Source organism: Pseudopodoces humilis, chromosome 9 (genome assembly GCF_049639895.1).
Source record: "Pseudopodoces humilis isolate 2021_Gansu_Grassland_sample_001 chromosome 9, ASM4963989v1, whole genome shotgun sequence".
Classification (NCBI taxonomy): domain Eukaryota; kingdom Metazoa; phylum Chordata; class Aves; order Passeriformes; family Paridae; genus Pseudopodoces; species Pseudopodoces humilis.
In genome coordinates, this window is record NC_142208.1 from 21197463 (window position 1) to 21219388 (window position 21926).

The window sequence follows — 21926 nt, forward strand, 5'->3', positions numbered from 1 at the left end:
AGGTACCTGGGAAGTGCAGTTGTACTGGCATTCTTGAGAGTGAACTAGTTCAGTGTTTTGGGTGATCTCAGGCTTCCAGGGTAAGAGTTTATCAACTGAGTCTGCTGTGTGGAGTGAAAAATACAATGGGGCTTGTGCAGGAGAAAAGGCTTTAAGCAAAGCTCGAGATTTCAACATGCTGTTGGGATTGCTGAAAATGTGTAAACCTGAGAGAGCAGTTTGTTGCACAGCCCTGGCAGCTCCAGAGAGGATTTGGACTAGTGACTCAGTACTCTGCTGTCCTGTGTTTTAAAGCAGCCTCTCTTATGATATTGTTTAGCATGTGGGGAAGACAATCTTTCATTGTTGTCTTTCCGGGGTAGGGCAAGACACTAGTAGAGACTGCACCTTGGTAATTTCACCTTAATATCCAGTAGCTGCTCAGAAACAATGTAGATAGACCTGTGGCTTTAAGTGTGGGTGGGAACCAGTTCATATGGAGCTGTCATTAGGCTGTCAAGCCAACACTGACATAGTAAACCCAACAGTATATAGTAAGAGACTTCATGAGAAGTGTAGTGCAAAAAAGTTTACTTAAGGGTATCAAAACAGAATTACTATGATAAACTCTCCAGATAAATAATTTTGTCTTTTTTTCCCAGATAATTTTTCCCCTTAGAAAACAAGCACGGTACTGCCTAGAGGGGAAAGGGCCTTACATTAAGTTAGTGGAGGTGTTTAGTGCAGAGGGCAGGGAAGCACACCCAAGCATGGCTGCAGATTGCTGCTGGTATCCCTGTCATGAGATGTCCCAGAATAGGGAATAACCATGTGTTCCAGCTCAAAGAGCACTTACAGCCTTGTAGACGCAAAATCTTGTGGAAAACAAGAATACCAAGTGTCGAACTAGAATGGGAAAGGCAAAGAGCTTTTGCTGGTGGTCAGAGAACTCCTGCCTAATGAAGCCTCATGAAGAAACTTTCATAAAGGCTGAGACCTGAAGCCCTGGCCACTGCCAGAAGAAAGACAGGATTTCACCTTGTCTGGCAATTATTAATTTTCTGTTTATCTATGCTTAGTGTTTTGGTCCATGGGGAATAAATAACCTGCTGCATGAACATGCTTGAACAGGCTGGTCGGTCTGAGGTGGATCAATATCGGCTGTCTCCAGGTAAACTGTGAGTGCTAGAAACTCAGGCAGCTTTTGCAATAACAAGTAGTACGATGTACGAGTGACAGATTTTAGACTGGAAGTTGGTACTAAGAATATGACATCCACATTGTGAATTTAAGGAATTTTAATGCTCTGGACACAGAATTCATATGGCAAAACACTTTTGTTATTCCAATATACAATTTGAGGATTCAAAGCTTGAATGCTCACATCAGCAGAAGTGCAACTCTTGGCTTCAGTTCAATATATTTGTTTGCCCCAATATTGCAGTAGATCAGATTCATGTATGTCAGAAACAGAAAATGTATCCTTGGTTGACTTTGTATTAATTCTCTCTACATTTTCTCTCAAAATGATGTCCCATTAGACAAGTGCTTTGCAAGAAAATACTTTAATTTTTTTAGTCATCTAGTCAATTCTTAAATTAAACCCAGAAGAATATTTACCTATGCTCTCAATGAATTCTTATGAATAGGAATAGGAATTTTTTGGGTAAAAATGCCTTCAAGTTTATCCAGTTTCATACCAATAGAGTAGAATTCAGAAAACAATTTGTAAATAGATCAATGTTTTCCCAGCTAGTTAGGGAGGGGAAAGCTACATGGAATAATAACAACCATTAGGTGAAGAACAGCAACAAACTATATTAAACTGAAGTCTTCTTGGTTTCATTGGCTAATAGAGAAAATTCTCTAATATTATTTCTGTGTAGTACTACAAAAGAAATAATATATTTGAACATTAAGGATATGTTTTGAAATTAACTTGATTTTTCACAAGTTATATGAAGGCATTTCTCAACTGTTATATCTATATTTGCTTGTTCAGTGCTATATTTAAATTCTATTTAAATTACTTAAACATAGTACTTTGTTAAACTGATCACTTAAATGAATCCCTAAGTAGCAGATGAACCAATTCTGAAAATTTGATCTCAATAACAATACAAGCAAAGAGTCTTGTGTTCTGGAATAAGTTGAACTTTTACTTTTACTGATATTATAGTTGGTTCTCCCTTTCTGTTCTGAGGAATAATAACAGCCAGCATCTGTTGCAGAAGACTTTCCTGTCAGCTGATCTGAACCACAGCTCTTGTAAACATTCCAGGTTCCTAATCCTGAGGAAGTCCCACCCCCGTCGATTAATGTTAAAGTTCACGTGAGCAGGAGGTTTCAATTCTCATTTTTCCTGATTTATTAACAGAGCAACTGGCAGAGCAGAAGTGTATTTGTCATTCAGTGGGGAAATGAAAATAATGAGACACTTACGGCTGGTGCATTGTTTTGAATCTGCTCAGCACATGATCTGATGCGTTCTGAAAAAAAACAGGTTTTATAGTTTAAATGAGGATCATTTTAGTCAAGAGCAATTCAAGAAGTGAAATACATGATATTTTAAAAAGTGAATGAAGGAAAGACCTGAAAAAACAGTTTTTAGTTTTGTAGCTACATGCTTACCTCATCTTGGTTAATGCTTAACCTTTTGTTATTGGCCTGTTGTAATATTTCTAGAAAGCTAGTAGCACACATTACATTGCTAAACTGGAATTTTACTGGGCATGTGGCAGATTAAATTATGCTGGTTAATGAATCATTCAAGAAATCATAAGCAAGCCATTTAACATGGTCTCTTCACTACAGAATTTCTTTGCATTTTTTTTCACTCAAATCAAAAGATTAGGATAACAGTGGCTGAGTGGAAGATACTTGAGCAGTGGCTGGGATATGATTAACCTCATGTTTGTTCTGTTCTTGTTCTAAAGTTCTGCATGACTTCTCAACCCATGAAAAGCTAGTGTTGAAAAAGAAATAGAATTTTTTGTGTGCTACCTTGGCACATAAAGTGCCCCTTCCAGTGCTGAACAAGTGAATGCAGGTACTGGAAAGAGTTTCACCAAATGATTTCAATAGTTTGTGTAGCTCTCTATACCTTTCACCTCAGTGTGAACAAGGAGTTCATGCAGTATTTTGCTGTTCAAACTAGTGAGCAGCTTGCAGGCAAACTTCTCAAGTCAGAGTTTTAAATTAATCTAAATAAAACCTTTTTTTATCTATGGTTTTTCTTTAGTGCAAAATTTCCAGTAAAGTCTCTGGATTGTACTAAGACCAAGCGTGGGATTGCATGTTTTCAGTCCAGAAACATTCTAATGCTAAAATGCCCCCTTTTTCAGCATGGATTTCAGCAGAGTGTAGGTCAGGCTGAAAACATGTCCATTTAGTAGATGCAATTCTATCCCTCCTATCTATTTTTGTGTTGGGAAGAGCAAATTAATTTGTGTATTTCCTGACACTTCCTAGGCATACCTATAGTGGATGTGAAATCTCTGAAATAGAAACTTTCCAGTGAACTCAGGGATATTGAGTTCATTGTGGTATGACTGATATTTGCCCAGATCTATCTGGTTTTTTTTCTGAATAATGTCCCAGCCATCAGCCCCAAACCAAACTATTTTGCCTTTTCTCTCACCATCTCATCAGCATGATAGATGGGTTTGTATCAGTCATACAAATAGAGACACTAATAAGTGTACGAGAGAAGACCAAGTGGAGAGCATCCATTCTCAGAGAAAACATATTTCCTAGGTCTATATTTAAATTCCAGTGAATCTCTGCATTTCTTTGACATATTTGTTGTGAAAATATGCCATTTCAGACAGTAGAGAAGCACCTACATTTAATACTTAGCCTGTAATTATACTGTAACAAAAAGCAGATGCTTATCTACATGTAGTGGGTATGGTAAGTAGCAGATGATCCAGCAGATCTAGAAATCACCAAATTCCTGAGGAAATTTAAAACTGTATTGAGCTGTGTGATTGCCATACAGGCCCATTCCGGGTCCTTTGGCTTCATCAGCTGTAGTGGTGACTCACCAAACTGCCTCTGCATATCAATGACCAGCAGGAGTAGGGCCGTTTCCTCACCTCCTCTTGCACTTTTTAACTAAGAAGAGGAGAAGGAGGCAATTATGCTTTTTGTTGCAAGGGTTTGATTCTTGTTCACTCCCTTTTCTTTGCAAAACAGAGTATTTAAACATTTACTTGTGTGTGTAAAGATTGCTGGGGTATAATGGCTTGGTGATAGCAGAGAAATATCTTGTGTAACTTTCAGTCCTTCCAAGATGCTGTTTGCTGGAATGTGCTGCCTAAGCACAGCTGCCTTTCCACACAGGCAAGTTCTGTGTGTGTGGTCAGATCAGGCACTTTTTAAACTTGCTGTGGAGCTTGGTAGAGAAGGAAGCCATGGATCTAAGCAATGCCTTTATTGGGGAATGTTTTATTGAGAGAGTTTTAACCTATTTCTCCTCCCCTGGGACAATTGTCAATGAGGGGATCAAGCTATGTGTCTCACTGAAGTTTGAGATGATTGATATCTATGGGTCCAGCTGAAAGCTTTTTTTTTTTTTTCCCTTCTTCAATAAAATGTGCTATTGATTGAAACTAAGAGCTGCTGCTGGTCCTAGTAATGAATACAAAAATATCTTGCAAACTCAACACTTCTGAAATTACATGGTAGCTTCTGTAAGAAGATGACTAATGCTTCCAGATTTTAATTAACCATTGCTTCTGTTGTTGCTTATGATATACATTGTTAGTGATTCATATTGGCATGAATGGAATAAGTTGCAAGTGAATATGTGTGATAAAGAAGAAGTTAAAGCAGTTTCTTTCCTGGAGGGATTTGACTTGCCAAATACACAATGAGGAAATAAAAAGACAGATTGTTCTTTAGTTTATTGTTGGGTTTTTTTTGTGTGTTTGGTTTGTTGTTTTGTTTGTTTTGTTTTTTATGTTTACAATTCTATATTAGAGCACAATTTAGAAAGCATATTAAAAAAATCTGTTCTCTTCTAGCCTGGTGTTGATTTCTTCATTTCTACTGGCTACTTCATTCACCCAACATCAACTTTCTCACTAACTCACTTACTTAGTTCAGTAGCTCAGAGTAACCAAAATTCCTAGCTAGCAGATCAAGCCAACCAGCTTTGTTCTGCAGATAGCATCCTGGAGCGAGAGAAATGCTGTAGCAGTGCAACTGCTTGAGGTGTGTCCTTTGCTCCTTTACTTGCAGAAGCATGTCTTGGACCAGAGCCTATCCTGCTGTAGCTGCTTGCCACCATGGGTGCTGACAAAGGAGATGCCTTGCATCAAAAGCAAAGAGAAGGTACGATCTGTACAGCCTGGGGCTGCAGACACACAAGCGGGTTTTGTGCATTTTCATCTGGACACCTTCAGACTGGCTCACGCCCAGGGACTGTGCAGTACATGCAGAGGATCTGGCGTGTCTGAGGTGCTCTGCTTCTGTGCATGTGCTGGCAAGGGAGCAGTGTGGGTGAGGGTGGCTCATGTGCCTCGGCTGGGTGGGATTTAGGGCATTTTGCAGCACTGGAGATGCCTGGTAGGTGGGTAAGGGATAGTGTGTGGTAGGAAGGCAAAGGGAATGGGGTAAAACGCTGCAACACAACGTGTAGCATCGAGGACATCCTCATCTGCCCCAGGCAGAGCACTTCTCTAAGGAAGGCTCCCAAGTCACGAACATTGCTGTCAGCAGTCATGGGACTTGATGTGTTTTGGATTCTGTGTTTGCCTTGGAGTTGTTTTGCCCGTCTTTCACGGTTACTGAGATTGTGCACAGGGATGGTTTCAATGGAATTGCTGCCTAAAAAAAGTTTTCAGATGTCTTTGGAGGAGGTTTTTGATAGAGTTGATTGCATGATACAGTATTTCCAGCTCTGTTTTGAAGTTCATTGAAGTACATCTTTCCCCTTCCTTACTTTCCAGCCCTTTCTGGTGGGCAAGCACTCGTATGAGATGGTTACAGCTGCAGGTGCAAAGAATACCTTGAACAATCCAGGACAGCTGTGAAGGATCAGTAGGAGCTGGAAAATGTCAGATTTTGATGTGAATGAGGGTGAGGGGATTCCTTTGACATGATAAACAAACATAGTGTGTTGCTAGCTAAACTGTCACTGTCTGGGCAGTACAGCTTCAAGTAAGGTGACAGTCTTGTCATTAACTTCTATAAATTCAGAGCTGCATTCTGTAACATTTCCAGTTCTGAGCATGGACAGCTCTGGAGATGTTTGTTGTTTTTTGTGCATGTATACATATTGAATGTAATAATATATAATGAATTTGACTTCCTCCTAATTTTCCTCAGTGATTTTTCTTTATGGGGAGGGAATAAAGACAGATTTACTTGACAAAAAGCAATTCCATTTTGTTGTGATAAATGCATAATATAGAAGTTCTGTATTCAGTATGACCAAGTTTATGTTAAGACTAGTTAATGAAAACTGTTCTTAAGAAAAACTCCTGTAAAGAGCCTTTGTATAAGATTAGGAGGAATGTATGGCTACATTTTTTTGACTTTTGAGAGGCAGAGATTAGAAGTATAAATAAAACTATCTACATTTTGGTGGTCAGTATAAATAAAAGTCTGAATAATCATAAAACTGCAATAAGTCATCAGTGATACCCCTTATTAACTGGCATGGCAGCCTATCTGTAATTACTTTGGCATTTCTTAGTAAAAGTGTCCTTATGGAATATAAAAATATCTCTGGGAAATAAAAGTAAGATTTCAGTGCTGGCCTCTAGAGACACAACCTGTGATACAGATTTTTGTCAGTGATATCTGGCAAAAACTGTCAGTGTCTCAGACTGAGAAAATCATGGAATAAATGCATAGTGGATTTTTTTATTATTATTTAATAAAGGAGAACTATGCCCCAAGGGGCTGGGGGAGAAGTGGAGAGAAGGTAAATAAAAAGTAAGATACTTAAAATTAAAGGTCAGTTCAGAAAGAATGACATAATAGAGAGCTATTTCTGTTGTGAACGGCAAACTACTATTTTTAAGGAAATTGGCCATTTTAAAGTGTGTAAAACTGACATCTAGTGGTAGTAATAGCACTTTGTGTGCAAAGTGGCTATACAGTGAGACCAGTTTGCAGAGCAGATTTACAGATTGTAACTATATTACATACTAAATTTGCAACTCTGTACTTTAGCTGGGTGTTGCAGGGTACTTCAAACTAAACCTTGCTTCTTTTAGTAATATCTCACTTATATAACACCGGGTTGTGGGTCATCTTTCTGAATGCATGGCTTTATGCTAGAGGAGAAAAGGTTGAAAGGGGCAAGAGAGTTTAAAAAAGGTAAGGATAAGAGTTACAGAACTTCAGGGTCAACTGGGAAACTGTTTGGCAAATACCAATCTTAGACCTATTACAAATGAACTGGAGAAGTCTGGGCTCAGAGCTGTGATGTGTTTCTCAGGTGTGGCATTACTCACAAATGTAAGCTCCTCTGGAAGAGGAAGCAGAATTTTATGGCCCAAACTGAGATTTCACATGAATTCAGGCAAGATGTAGGCTCTGAATTGATAAAACATATAGACGTGCTTAAATAATTCCCATCTTCATTTGCTGAATCATGGTTAATGTGTTAATTTTGAATTCACATTTTTACTCAAAGGGCATTAAAAAAATATTTTTCTCTTTTATCTAGCTTATGTTTTTTGTGGCTTTGAAAAAAAATCCCTCGCTAAATCTCTGCATGATGCCTGCCCCACAGAAACTTTATCTTTGCCTCCAGTGCCGTTATATACATAATGTATGAATTGCTAATAACAAGGAAAGATATGCAAAAATGAAGTATCAATTATTTTAAAAATTATTTTTAAAATGTTGCTTAGGGGCACCATACCTACAGTCAAAGGGCGCAATTTAAAATGAGCATGGAAAAATATAAAAGCATCATTTAAGTCTAGATAATGAAATGAGAGAGATCAGCAATAGGAGACTGAGTGAAGACAGACCTAAAGAAAATCTAAAGGAAGAATGAAAGCAAGAGTGCTTCAGTGAAAGTGTAACTAGAAATGGGGGGGAAAAAAATCATAGATAATTTTCTCTGGGTTTGTGTCAAGATTTGTCAAACTATATTGGTCAATTTCTGGTTTTAAATGTTTATTTTACAGTCTTCTCAATTCATAATAACTGTTGCAAATATTTCAGAGATAAAAAATGTTGGTAGCATAATTCTAATTCAACATAGCTCTGTGTAGTTTCAAGGCAGCGGTGAATCATATGCTGCCTCTATCATTCCATTTCTGTTACTTTCAAAACATGGTGAATCATATTTGTTGAACACAAATGTTGACATTCTGCAATGAGACTTGAGTCACAGTTATAGAGGTGGTATAAGAAACAGCAGCTGTCATTTCAGATAGGCGAGCCTGGTGCTTTAGTGGGAAAGCAGAGCTGAGCAGCAATCCTGTTTGCTGCAGAGCTGCTCTCTAAGGACGAGATTAGTTGTTAACAGTTGTGCCAGCCAGAGCTGAGAGATTCAATCTTGTCTGTCCTGAACTGGTAATCCAGTGCAGGTGCTTAACAGTTCTAATCAGCTTTTGACCTTTTGGGCCTTGAGTGGGAGCAGTTGCAATGACATGAGGCCGATTGCTATGTGCAGAATCTCTCTGACTTTGTCTGCGCTCCCTGGGGCTTCTTCTTATCTCTTGGACACCGATGCCTTTCCAAAGTTGTGGAAGCATAAGTCATGCTAGTGGCACCAGAATAGTTAATATACATGAGATCTCTAAGATTTCAGAGCAGCTGTCTCTGCATTTGGCTTACATAAAACCTTGCATAGTACCAGTGGAGTTGTGTTGCTGGCAGTGGCGGTAGCAAGGGAATATATTCATGATGTGCCACTGCTGGGGATGGGTTTCTTGGTGTGCTGTGGATTTGTCATCCATCATGGAATGCTGCTGTTACTTTGTCCTCAGACATGCTTCTAACTAAAAAACTGCTAGTCTAATATTGTGTTACTTAGATCTGTGTTCAATATGTAATGCGAGTTTGAGATCTAGATGCTTCCCTTGCTGGAAGGAATAGTAGAGTACTTTACATTCTTTAGGGCAGCTGGAATTACTTTATTATATTTATGGAGATCTGTCTATAGTATTGCTGCTCTAACACTTCTAACTAAAACCAAGGGGTTTTTGGAATTATTTGATAAAGTTTAATATCCATTGAGCTGTATGGTTCTGAGGATTCTGTACTGCCTCACCACACTTTTTTAGCTATTGAAATGCTAGAAACCTGTTTTTGTCTTGACTGAAAGATGTTTTCTTTCAATAGTAGCTCAGTGAACCCCTGTGGTTTGCATTGTTCTGAGGAAACTGCCTATTGCAATAGTGCCGTCTCACATTAAGAGCTCAGGGAAACATTAAACTATTTGACCCTTTATTCTTATATGTGCTATGAGTGGGTTCAGCTATGATTTATTTGTTTATGACCTAGGGTTTCTAACCTATTGTATACCCCAGGAGCTGTTTGTTCATACTTGACTGTCCAAGACTTTTTGAACCTGTTTTACTCAATCTCACATGTCTAATGAATGGTCTTCTCCTTGAAAGCTGGCTGCAGAAAGAGCCTTGTTCTAAGATGGTCAGTAAGGATTGATTTGCAATATAAATCTGTTTATATAGTGCATACAATGGGAAAGGTTGTGTTATTTTTCCTAGAACATGTCGTCCCCATTAGTTGTAGGGTGAAGTGTTGGAGAGATGAGAGGTTTCCAAGGTTCTTTCAAAAATTATACTGTCTTCCTCACTGACAGTGTAACATTCTGTGGGCCAAGCTCTTTCTGTATTTGCATGTCCTTATTGAAAGGACATTTACTGGAACACAATAAATAAAACCATTTCCCATATCTGTGTAGTAATGCACCAATATATGCTTAAGCAAATTGAGTTTTAGTGTTTGAAAGAGGAAGGAAATTACCACATATAGAAATAACTGTGACCACCAGAAATTCAGCCTCAGCAAAAAAGCAGCAGAGCCTCTGCTGATGTAGGCTGTAAGATTAGGAAGCCTGATTTCTTTTTATGAGAAAAGAAAATTAGAAAGGGCCAGCTGAAATTCTTCTAGTGCAACCATTTATCTCTCTAAAAATGCTTCATCAATTAAAACAAGTTGTTTTTCAAGGCTTCTTTCACTTCGTTGATGATTAAGACTCTATAAACAAATTTGGTTAAGTTGAATTGAATCAATTAATTTTCAAGTTTTTCAATATAAGGTAAAAGACCCAAATGAGGCATGTAAGCATTACTGCCTTAGTGGTTCCGACGCACTTTATTTTTACTTTTATGGAAAGTTTGCAACTATTCTTTCTGAATCAGTGGAAAGGGAAATATTGAAGTGTCAAAAGTTCCATTTTTTGCCACATCTAAGAATTAAGGCCTGGAAAATATTTCTAGTCTGTAGTCAAAATGCCAGTCACCTGAGAATAGGACGTGCTGCAGAAATGTCCTCAGTATGGAGGAGTCTGCATAGAAGCAGACCTGATGCTTTAAGAACTGACTTTTCCTCAGGACTCAGCCCAAGGTGTGAGTGCAAAATGCTGTTGACCCAGTTCAATGGTGACATATAGCAGAATTGACACTGTCAGCTTCTGTTAATAATCTTGGCTTTGTCAGGGCTGAACAAGGTCTGAGGCCAGCTGCTGCTTCCAGCTACCTGAGTCCTGTTCCAGTAACTGCATGCAGGTGATTTGGGTCGAGTGGTGCCCTTCTGTGTCTAGCTTATGCTGTGGAAACAAAGACTGTCCCTTGGCTGTGTGATCATACACAGTTCCTTTCTGGTTCATCTTTCCTATTGAAACAATCTGGATTTGCTATTTGGTATTTCCTTAAGTGAGCAGACATCTCTGCAGGTATGAAAAAGTCCCTTCAGTTCATGTAATTTGTTTACTAAGGGAATGGGAGGAGGCAAGAGCTAAAATGGTTGTGGTGGTGGTGTTTTCAGTATTTGAATACTGAGTTAGTAGGAAGAGTAATGTCTGTAAACAACGGCTGAGGCTGAGTCGGTGCAAGATGCTCTGTGCATTGCACTGAAATACAAACCTCAGTGTTCTGGGTACTGACTGTTTCCATCCTGCTCTCATGAGGGACACCGAAAATGACAACAGGAAATAGCATATCAGGAATCAATTCCCAGGTCCCTGGTAGCTGAGACTGGCAAGGACTCTTCTTTCTTAGGGAAAGTTAAGTCATAATTTTAGTTAACTGCTGCTATACAAGCCAAGTAACTAAATACAGGCGCTGCCCAGGTGTGTCAGGCTGTCGGGAACTGTCGGGAACAGAAAGTGGGTGACTTTGGACCTTCAGCTCTCCCCTGCTGGCCAGGGGCCTGGGAACAGTGCAGATGTACTCCTTGCTGATACTGCCTGCAGAATCAGCTGCCTTCTGCTTTTCTGCATCTAGACAAAAACAATTAGAAAAATAAGTTCTGGGAAACAGCTGTGGCCAAAAAAAGCTGTAGAGAAGGAGTATGAAAAACATCTTACCTCTCAGAGCAAACACTATGACAGAAGCTGTCAGCAACAGTTAAGCTCTGACAGCAGTCTTAAAAGCAAAACCTATATATTCTTGAAAGATTAAGAAAGAACATATCTGCATAATAGTAAGCACATTACATTTCATCAAGGGAACTAGAAGTAGCAAATCTTAATTATAAGAATAAATACTCTTACTGAATCAGGAAACCAAATGTGGCTTAGTACATGCCTGTCAACCCTAAACACTTTGATGGCTGGCTATCTTCTCTTTGGAAATAAACCACCTCATAAGCTCCTTGAGTATCTGCATTGAAGAAACAATTTCAATTGCTCACACACAAATGTGCTGAGCTACTTGACTTTGAAAGTACTCCCTGGATAGTGGAATACATTTGCTGTACCTCTGTTACTGGTTTAGGTTTTTGAGATAGTGCTTTAAGTTCCACTGTTTAGACTTCAATAATCTCAATAGTTATAGCTATGCTGTATAGATACTCTTTAATTCACATAGTCATGAGTATGTCATGTATCTATTTCTGTAGGCATCTTGAAAATGAGCACTTGATTTGCTTGATTCATATTACCTCAGCCACAGCAAGCAATATTATTAATAGTGGGTATTCCCTGACTCCAGCAGCAAGATCATGGCTGCTGCATTTCAGTGGCTTAAATAACTTTGTGAAAAGGTAGGCCTTAAGGTGTTGGCTGGCAGTCATTGCAAGTAGGACAAAGCACCACAAATAGCGATGATTTAGGTAAGCAGCAGAGGTACCAAGATTGAACACAGTTAAGACTGTGTTATTGTGAAGCACACATGCCAGGCCTAAACTGCTGCAAGAACTCAGCCTTCACAACTGTTATGTGTTGAAAAGACTATCTGCCAGTAGTGCATGCAACATGTGGCTCTGGCTCAAGAAGAAGAAACTATTTCTGCCCCTGGAGAAAAACAACTACTGTGTCTATAAACGTCTTTATTCAAAGTATGAACAAAACCTGTGTTGGGTTGCAGCAGTGAGTTTGGATGAAGATTTCTAAGGGAGGAGGTGAGATAGTATCTCTCTCCTGCTCTGTGATAGAGAACAGGGTGCTGCTTAGTAGTTTATGGCCAGAACAGCCTCAGTTTTTAAGAGTCATATCTTGAAAAGGCAAAGCCAAAGACTAACTCAATGTGTACTATTCTATGTGTAGCAGTGACACAAAGAGCTTTACAAACTTTCTCAGTAAGTACTTGGCCACAAAGTGGTTAAGGATATTTGATTTAAACATCTGCTTTATTTTTCTCAGTTTGGAAATTTGAAAGCCTGTAGATAGAGCATTCCCTCCCCCATACCCCAATGTCCCCAGCCTTTCTGGGATGCCAATAAATTTGTTAGGATGCTTAAATGGTTTAATTAAAGTATTTTCTGGTTTAATGCAATCAACAATGCCTTCTGTCAGTGCAGCATGTCTGGTGCTAATGATGCTTCTGGATGATAGATGTTGTGGGGATAGCTATCAAGGTAGAGAGTAACTTAATTTGAGAGGTTTGATTTCCTTTTACTTTAGCTGTCAAGACCTGAACAGTTAGTGTCAGTTAGAAAGAAGCAAAGGAAAAGGTGCTTTGGAAGTTTTTCACCTCCTTTGTTCTTACATGGAAATTTAACAGTGTAATGACCTATTTGTCAAGTGACATAATTCTGTCTAAGAGATGTTAAAGTGTTGGATGATTTTGGTAGGAAAAAGGAGATCTAGTTTTGAATATAGAACTCAACATATGACGTTAAAGCTGTGGTGTTCCTGTTCATATATGTATATATTGCTCTACACAGTGTCAGTATGTAAGTGGTACAGTATTTGTGTTTTTTATACTTCTGTATTGCTGCTTGGTCTGTACACACAAACAGTTATTTATTTGGATTTCATGCTGGATCTGCATATTTATTCAAGGTCCTGGGGTACTCAGTGTATGCATCTTTCTCTTCCCTTTCAGCGTGAGGAATCTTCATAAATATAAATATCAATCTTTTTCTCTTTGACACCTCACAGTAGCTACTAAAATGTGCCTACATCTAAAGTTCTCAAACATTCCAAGCATCCAGATTTTATAATTTTGCTCTTAGTATATTTGGCATTGATTTTATAGCATTAGATACTGTTCAGGAATGCATGTGAAACAGACTTCCTTGTGGTCCATTCTTGAAGTGACCCAAATTAATTGTGAGCAGGGCAATTAGTGTCATTATAAAAATGATGCCAAATGTCATTGGAATGACTCTTCCACTATATATAAATATATATGAATCTCCTTTAGAAAAAAACTTTTTCTACCTATTTTTGAGATTTAAATTACAGTAGTTAACAAGCATGGCCCTTGAAGTGAAATAAATGCCAGAATATATATTTAAAGTGTCTATAAATAAATATTTTTGTTTCAAGGCTTTATAAGTCAATGACCTTACATGTTGTTGACAACCAAGATTAAATGCTTACAAAAAATTTCAAATTTCCACTGACATACAGACACTCTTTCGTCTCCTGGCAGTTCATAAAACAACACTTGAGATTCAGTATGCCGCCATTGTACCATTTTGGAGCAGTGTGTCTTTAAATCTATTACCAAGCTTGTGCAGAGTTCAGAGTGTGGGGAGAAAAGAAAAGCAGCTTGTTTTCTTTGAGAAAAGTTGAGCTTTGAAAGCTACTGGAAGTTTTGGAATGTTAAAAGAGAAACCAGCTGAGATATATTAACAGGCAAAGAGCAAGAGAGCAGGTCAAAACTGTACATGCAAATGTCTTTTCACATCCTAGTAATTTCTGAAGATTCACATGGCTTCAAAAATAAACTCATTCCAAGAAAACAATACACATATTTTTGAAGAGTTCTAATATTAGCCTCTCATTATAATGGTATCTGGAAGCCAGTGATATTTATGCTGGGATGAAAGTGACCAAGATGTTTAAATTACTCTCCTAACCCCAGTTTCCTCGTGTGTGGGAGTAGGTTTTTTTAGGAAAAAGTCACTGTTGGTTAATTTTGTCTCTCCCTTTCTCACCCTCAAACTGTTGACTAATACTGTAATTTAGCTTAGCATGAATATTTCCACTTTTACATTTAAATGCTTTAATCAAGGTTTTAAAGAATTTTATGGTGCAGGGTGACTGTCATTTAGTGTTTTTTACATGAAGAAGCAAACTAGGAATTGCATGAACACTGAGCACTGATATAAAAAACATATGCTGCTCTAAATGATTTGATGATTTGTGAAAGTCAAGAGGCAATAATGGATGATCATATTGCATAACAGCCATCCTTACAATAGGGCATATATGCTTGTAAAACAGGAAAAGAACACAAAAAGAGAGAATACTTGAATTTTGATATGTCAATTATCAATTGCTGGCGAATTGTTTATTTATTAGAAGTTAACCCCCCACTGTGTTAAAAGGTTTGTAGTGAGTTCAATATCAATGTGAATCCAGTTCTTTTTTAATTGATCATGAGCAAAATAAAATCCCTTGTTTTGAATAAAACCAAGCAATTTTGATTACTTAAGTTTCTTCATAGTTAAAGAAATACTTTAAGTACTATATTTAGCATGGCTTTTCATTCTAGTGACTAAAGCTGCTAGCCATGGCCGTATTATATTCAATTATAGGTTCCAACTAGTTGTAGCTATTTCTGGTGAAATAAAAGTGTAAAAAATGAAAAAAAATTAAACTCCCTAATAATTTAAGATGGTGATGAAATGGATGGGTGTTGTTGCTAAATCTCTATTTTACATTCACTTATTTTTCTTGGAGGGAAGGAAAGCACAGGTTTTAAACTTCAGACATGTAGACATAAAAAATAAAATCAATTTAGAAACTTGTCCTTATAAATTAATGAAATAACCCATAGTGTTGTTTACCTCCTACATAAACCTAAACAGAAGTGTTATGTTTTTAGTCCAGAAAAATAAAACATTAAGTAATAAAAGTTAATTTTATTTTTAGTTAGTACTTTCTACTGCTTTTTACATGTGACTCTAATTACCCAGCCAAATAATATACCTGCATAATATGACCAGATGTCTTCTAGAATACTTAAATAAGAAAAAAAAAGATATATATGTATTTCCTTCTATTGCATTACCTGTTAAGAGACCCTGATGTTTCCCACTCTAAGGTGTTTTTAAGATGACTATACCTTCCCACTGTTATCCATGTGTGAGAGAGGGAATTGAGTGCAGCTCATTCAGATGTATATGAGGTGCACACGATCAGATGTTGGATGTTGGAAGAGTTGTTGACTTGAGTGATAACCAGGCTTTTGCAGAGTGCCAGTGAATCTGGGTACTATTTAACATGACAAAAGTGTCTCTATTTGGTTTCAGCTGATTAAAATTCACAAATCAGGGTTACTTTGAGCTGAAGCTCAACAGAGGCAAAATCATATCCAAGAAACTCTTGATGTTGCAGCCGTACTTCATACTATGTTTTGGAAATTCAGCTGTTGTCCGTCAATGTCAAATGATACCAGTTTTATCTGTGCTGACCAAATGGATATTTCTTGCATTTGGAATGAAGGTGGTGGTTTGTGTTGTGATGAAAAACATAGGAAAACATAAAAAACCTCCTATGACCTAATTGTTGAGTTCCTCACTTTTATATATTTCTGAATTTATTCATGAGCACAGTCACAAAAGTCCTTCAAGACCCAACAGAAAATGTAGCTCTACACTGTAAAGTTCAAGAATACTTAATTGGACAGGGAAAAGGAAGAAATGATAACACCATAAATAATGCATGGTACAGTTCTAAAAACACTGAAATTTTGACGGTAGAGGACTTTCTGTTTGGAAAGTGTATATATGACCAAATAAACCTCGGGCTTTGGGGATGATACTATTACAGAATTTATTTGCCCTTTTTTCCTGCTGCTTCTTCAAAATTCGGTGCTGTGTTTGTACAGATGCATTTCAAATACTCTGAAACCAGATGAATCAAAAACATTCAGGTAAAAGAGTGAGGTTTTGACATTGGTTTGTTTGTTTGCTTTTTGAAGAGTCTCTTTCACTTACAGTGTGATGCTGGTGCATACAGACATTTCTCTAATCTGCTTTTTATATATTACAGGACCCAGACAATCTAAAATTTTCTTAGGGAAAGTTAAGTCATAATTTTAGTGTTGCAACACTAAAAATGCAACAAATGAAGTGTTGCATTTTCCCCTTCACAGGAAACTAAGGGTTAAGGGCAAATGTCAGCATTTGCCTTGAGTAGTTCTAAGTGAATAAAAGATGTCATCAGCTATAAATAGATAACATATGTTTGTAGTCTAATGCCTGTATTTATTTTAACCAAAAAATTGTATGACTTATTCAATTAGTTTTTATCTTATCCTACATTCAGATGGTTAAGCACCCTGCCTACTCATATTATGCTGATAATATGTTCTAGATTTCTAATGGGACATTTAAGTAAGTTTGATAGAAAGTCAAGCTTTTACTCTATCAGGGTCATACCATGAGAAATCAAACCCTGGGCATTTGTAAGGTTTTAATAATTCCCAGTCTTATGCTTTTCAAGGACTCTGTTGCAATGGATGCAGATAATAATACCTTTTAAAAGTGCAAATTGCATTCAAATAGCAGGGGTCATGATAGTTAAACTATTAAGTGAAAAAGCCCAGCTACACAGGAACATTGGAAGAAATAAATAGAAAAGAAAGAAACAAAAATCTCCTATAGCAGGTTGAAAGAATATTGATAAACAATTTAAAATATCTTTTGTAGGAATTTTATGCCTATCTGCTTATTAATGTGAAGTCAAATGCCACAGGGAAGAGTGCCTAGAGGAAATCAAATACCCTACAAATAGAAGCTGTGTTTCTGCATTTGACACACTAATGAGAATTTTGGATAGAATTTACTCTTCAATATTCCAGGGACCTAAAATACATGAAATGATTGAAATTCTTATTCTTCTAAGCACTGGTTTTGTAGGACCTCTGGGAATTCTAAATTCTTTCCAACATGCCTCTTTCTGAGCACCAGTGTGTGATGTGGTTTCCCAGCAGTCCAACACAAACTTCAAGCCAGATTCCCTAATGGTAAGATCTACGCTTATGCACGAAATTGGCACTGGGAAAACTCATGAAAGATCTCTGCGATTGCATTTGTGTGTGTTTTGTTTTTATTTTTTAATGTGGGCAAATTCCATCAGTTTTTAGATATAGAAAGACTGATAAATATTTAATAGTGTCTTTTGAGCCATTCTAGGAATAGCTGGAAGCTTTTGCTGTTAGTAGTATGCCAGTAACTGACAGGTTGTGCAAGCCATCTTCTGATCATTTTAAATTAAAGACAATATTACATTGAAATTCAGAAGTCACTATATTAGTAGCAGTCTAAAGGCATGGTGTTCCTGTTGTGTTCGCTTTTTTTCCCCCCTTCCCCTTAGCATCATGCTTATTCAGAGCAGATGTTATCCTGTAAAAAACCCAGGATGGCTTCATTTTACTAAGGGAAACTCCCTTACACTTGGTAACTTCCTCAATGCTTCTAGTTTCTATAACTTTGCGTTGCAGACTTCATGGACTTTCATTTTACGTGCCTTAAGCTTTTTAATACAGCCATAATAGCTCAGTCAGCATTAGCAAAATATGCTCAGGTTATTGTGGGTTTTAGCTAAATCTTAGGTTACAAGTGTACAGCAGAACTGTCCTGGCATAATCATCCTCACATAACACCCCTGTGGATGTCCTGTGGTAGTAACGGTGTACTTGTTCTGCTTTCATTCGTGTCACTTTACAAATTGGTATCTTTGTAGTATCCAGACAGGTTTCAACAAAATGGTATCCCTTTCTCTGCCTTTTTTTAAAAGTTCCTTTATTTTTTTATCAATAATTTCTAGCCATCTTTAATTTCTGCACTTAGGATTTCAGTTAGTTCTTTGATTAAGAATAGCAGTTTGAAATGTATCTCCTTGGAAATTTATCTCATTTTGGCACTAACATCAACCACTGCTTCAAATAAAATGTGTCTATTTGAGGCTTTTCCAGGTTCCCTCTGTTTGCAATAGAAACTTAAACTAAAGTCATCTGTACTTAATGCAATCTTGTTTTTACATAGAAGGCTGATGAATTCCTCCCTTTCTGAATTCAGTAGAAACAGGCAACTTAAATCTTCAGAATCTCTCCAGGCTATTCCCAAGGAGTCCTTTCTCCCTGCTATATTGTGTGGTTCTCACAGGATTTTCTTGTTTTCCATGGAAATGTGTATGCATTCACCATTCCAAATCAACAGAGCCCTAAGAGTTGTCCCTTTCTTGGAAAAACTCCTCTACAACATCAATTTTTAACCTTGTTCATGCTTTCTCATGAGAATTGCTAATACTCAGCTGGCTTTAGTCTTCACTGCAGAAAATATTTTCCCAGAAGCCTTCAGAAATATATCTCAGGTTGAGCACTATGGTGCCCCTCTTCACCTACTCCTTTAAGGATGAAGAGTGGAGAATTAGAAATTTATAGCTTGGTATTGGAAACAGATAATGTGAAAGCAGAAGGACTAAATTCTGATTAGGCATGCTAGAAGATTTCTGAAATGGTTAGCAGCTGGTATTTAACAATGGGGGAGTGATTATAGTTTCTGGCTTGATTTTTTAAACTAATGATTTTGGACGTTACTGTTGTGAAGCAACTTACATGCATTGTAAAATCTCCTGATCTTTCATGAAGGAAAGAGTACAAAAGCAGCCAAAATGAAGATTCTTCTAATCACAAATTCTCAAAAGAGGGGGTGTATTTTTATATTAGAATAGGATATTTAAACAAAACAGAAACAAGAGGAAATTAAAAATTACAAAGCCCAAGGCTCTGTGGAATTTTCCTCTTTTTCAGTCAAAGGCTTACAACGTCCACGCTAGAACCAATGGCACAGTGCCTTATTTTCCACAACTTCTCACATTCTTTTTCATGTTCTCTGAACTTGAAAGGTATACAAAACTTAACATTTAAAATTATCAGCAAACTTTAAGAACAAAGACTTCTGTGTCAAAAGATATTCCTTTAATCCATATTTAATGCAATTATGACTATCATGACATTTAGAATTTGATTGAATTGTTGTGTGCTGGAGCTTAAAGACTGGAAAGCAGGCAAGCACTTTGCATCCTTTGCAACTATTGCATTAAACAAAAAAAACCCCCTTATTTTCAAATAATTTTTGGCAGCAGCATTTGGAATATGAATAGAAATGCTCTTCTGTCACAGAAGAAGAAAAAAAATGGGGACCACTCCTGCAATAAATACTTTCATATGGGCTCAGGATTTTCTGCAGGATTCTGTTGCTGGGTTATGACAGTAGTTTTATTAAATTGCTTTTGAGATAATTGAAAATACTTGGCAGAATAATAATTCAAAATAATTGGATAAAATTCAGTTTCTAAGCTAACAATCATGGGAATTCAGTGATAATGATGATTGAATTTGTATCTCAGTCTAATAATTTATTTTGAGTGTTCTATTTGCTGATATTCATATATGTTTAAGTAATAACTTGATAGCTAAAATCACTTGTGCTCTTGTGGGCCAAGAATGATGCGTATCTTCACAGTGCCCTAGATTTCAGGAATTATATCTATGTTCAGTTATCAAGCTTGATATTTCCTTTGCTTTTCTTTTTTAGAGAATAAGGATAAATATGCAAATTTTGCTTTTACTTTACCTTATGCTTTGATGATGCATGAATGTGTACGCTGGTACCTTAGGACCTGATTGAAGGTGATTGATAAGCAGCAGAGGTGCTTAACTGTAAAATATCTTCCTTTTAGCCCTTGTCTCTTTAAGGTGACTCTTTGCTTCTAATTACATGATAACTTGAACAACATTCATCTCCTTTCTAAGACATGCTCTTACCATTTTCTTCTTCTTGAAATGACTCTAAGCAACTGATTCTGCTTTCAGAAACTGTTTCCTATTTGGTTAGAAACAGTAAGAAGCAGAACCAAAGCCCTCTGGACTTGGCAGCTGCTGATGTTCAGGGTGACCCAGGGAGCTTTCTCACCTGTCCCTTTGCTCAGTCCCCCACTGCATCACTGCAACAACTGCTCGGGGGCAAAACTTGCACTACTCTAAAAAACTACTACTTTGTTTTCTGCCTTCTCTTTTAATGCTTTGCATATATCTCCCTGGGGAAGAAACTATTTTCAGTTTCTTCCTGCCCTGAAAACTTTCATTTTAAACAGCTGTATTTTAACTGTGTTTTCAAAGTCTGTAAAGTACTTGCTAAAGGGGTAGGTGCTAAGATCATTTGTCTTTGCACTAGAGTCCAAGTTCCTATGGTGTCCAGCTCCTACTACTATCCACTCGTTGTTGAGAGAGTGAGCACAGTCTGTAGAAATACCTGGAAATGAAGGTGTTTCTGAAAAAATACTTTTGCAATCTAAGCCACTTCTGCTGCCTCTCACTGGAAACCCTTATATCTGTGAAGAGTGGAAATGAGGAAAACCTGAAGGAGTGTAAATCTGTAAGGAATGTCAGAAGGAGAAATTTCAATCCATGACCAATAGAACCTAATTAAGGAGTGAAGGGGAGGAGGACCCTGGCTAAAAGAGGAACAGGGACAAAGCACTAGGTGTTGGAAGGCACTGATGGCAAGGAGATTTAAAGGGGAATGGCTGAAGAGGGGCTCAGTCACTGTGAAATGCAAAGGGGAAAGGTGACGGGGAGGGTGGCAGATGGTAGATAAATAGGAGAAAGCAATGTCAGAGAAATAAAAATCGTGTAAAAATGCAGCTAAATTAATGCAGTTACATGGCCTAATTTGGTTTTGTAGCTGAAGATACGTATTTTTATAACATCAATTTTCTGTGGTGAGCAATCCTCTTTTTGCAATGGTAACGGTGTGTGCTTGCCAAAGGCAGGACAAACAATGCCTACATCACTTCTACTTCCAAAACAATTGGGAATGCCAAAACATTAATATTAAAATTTTGTGCCATTGCAAACAGCTTATTTTATAGCTTTCTGAGATATGCTGTGTATTATTAAACTTTGGATGTGCACTTTTGGCATTAAGGTGTCAACAGCCAGCCCAAGGGTGGGACTTAACAGTACCTGCAGCTGGGACCATGTTTCCCTGACCTTACCTAAGCTTTTTATGCTTGCTTGACACCCAGGGAAAACACTGCAAGGCTCTTTTGGCTCTTTCCCAAAAGAATTAGCTTATAAGAATGTACTTACTAAGTCTTTAATTTCTTTTGTTTTTACAGGACCTAGAAAAGAATTTTCCCCCCTCTCTGGAAACTCAAGGCATTCATGGTCTGAATTTTATTTGTAAAACTAAGTGTACAGGGGTGGGTGTCAGGTCAATCTGATCAGAATCTGACGCTGGTTATCGTTTTTCCAAGCAGATATCCAAGCCACCTAAATCTATTTTAATGCCTTTTTACCTATTCCCATATCCCATGCTGTGAA

General features: G+C 37.5%; 1 protein-coding gene across 6 annotated transcripts in view; it reads right to left on the reverse strand.

Moving 5' to 3' along the window:
• BLNK (B cell linker) overlaps positions 1–21926 on the reverse strand; it is a 90448-nt gene that overhangs the window by 59693 nt on the left and 8829 nt on the right. For all 6 annotated transcript variants that reach the window (XM_088059650.1, XM_014250357.2, XM_005520847.3 and 3 more), the window contains one exon: positions 2422–2468. In XM_088059650.1, the coding sequence (XP_087915776.1) occupies positions 2422–2468 (47 nt within the window). The remainder of the gene's footprint in view (positions 1–2421; positions 2469–21926) is intronic.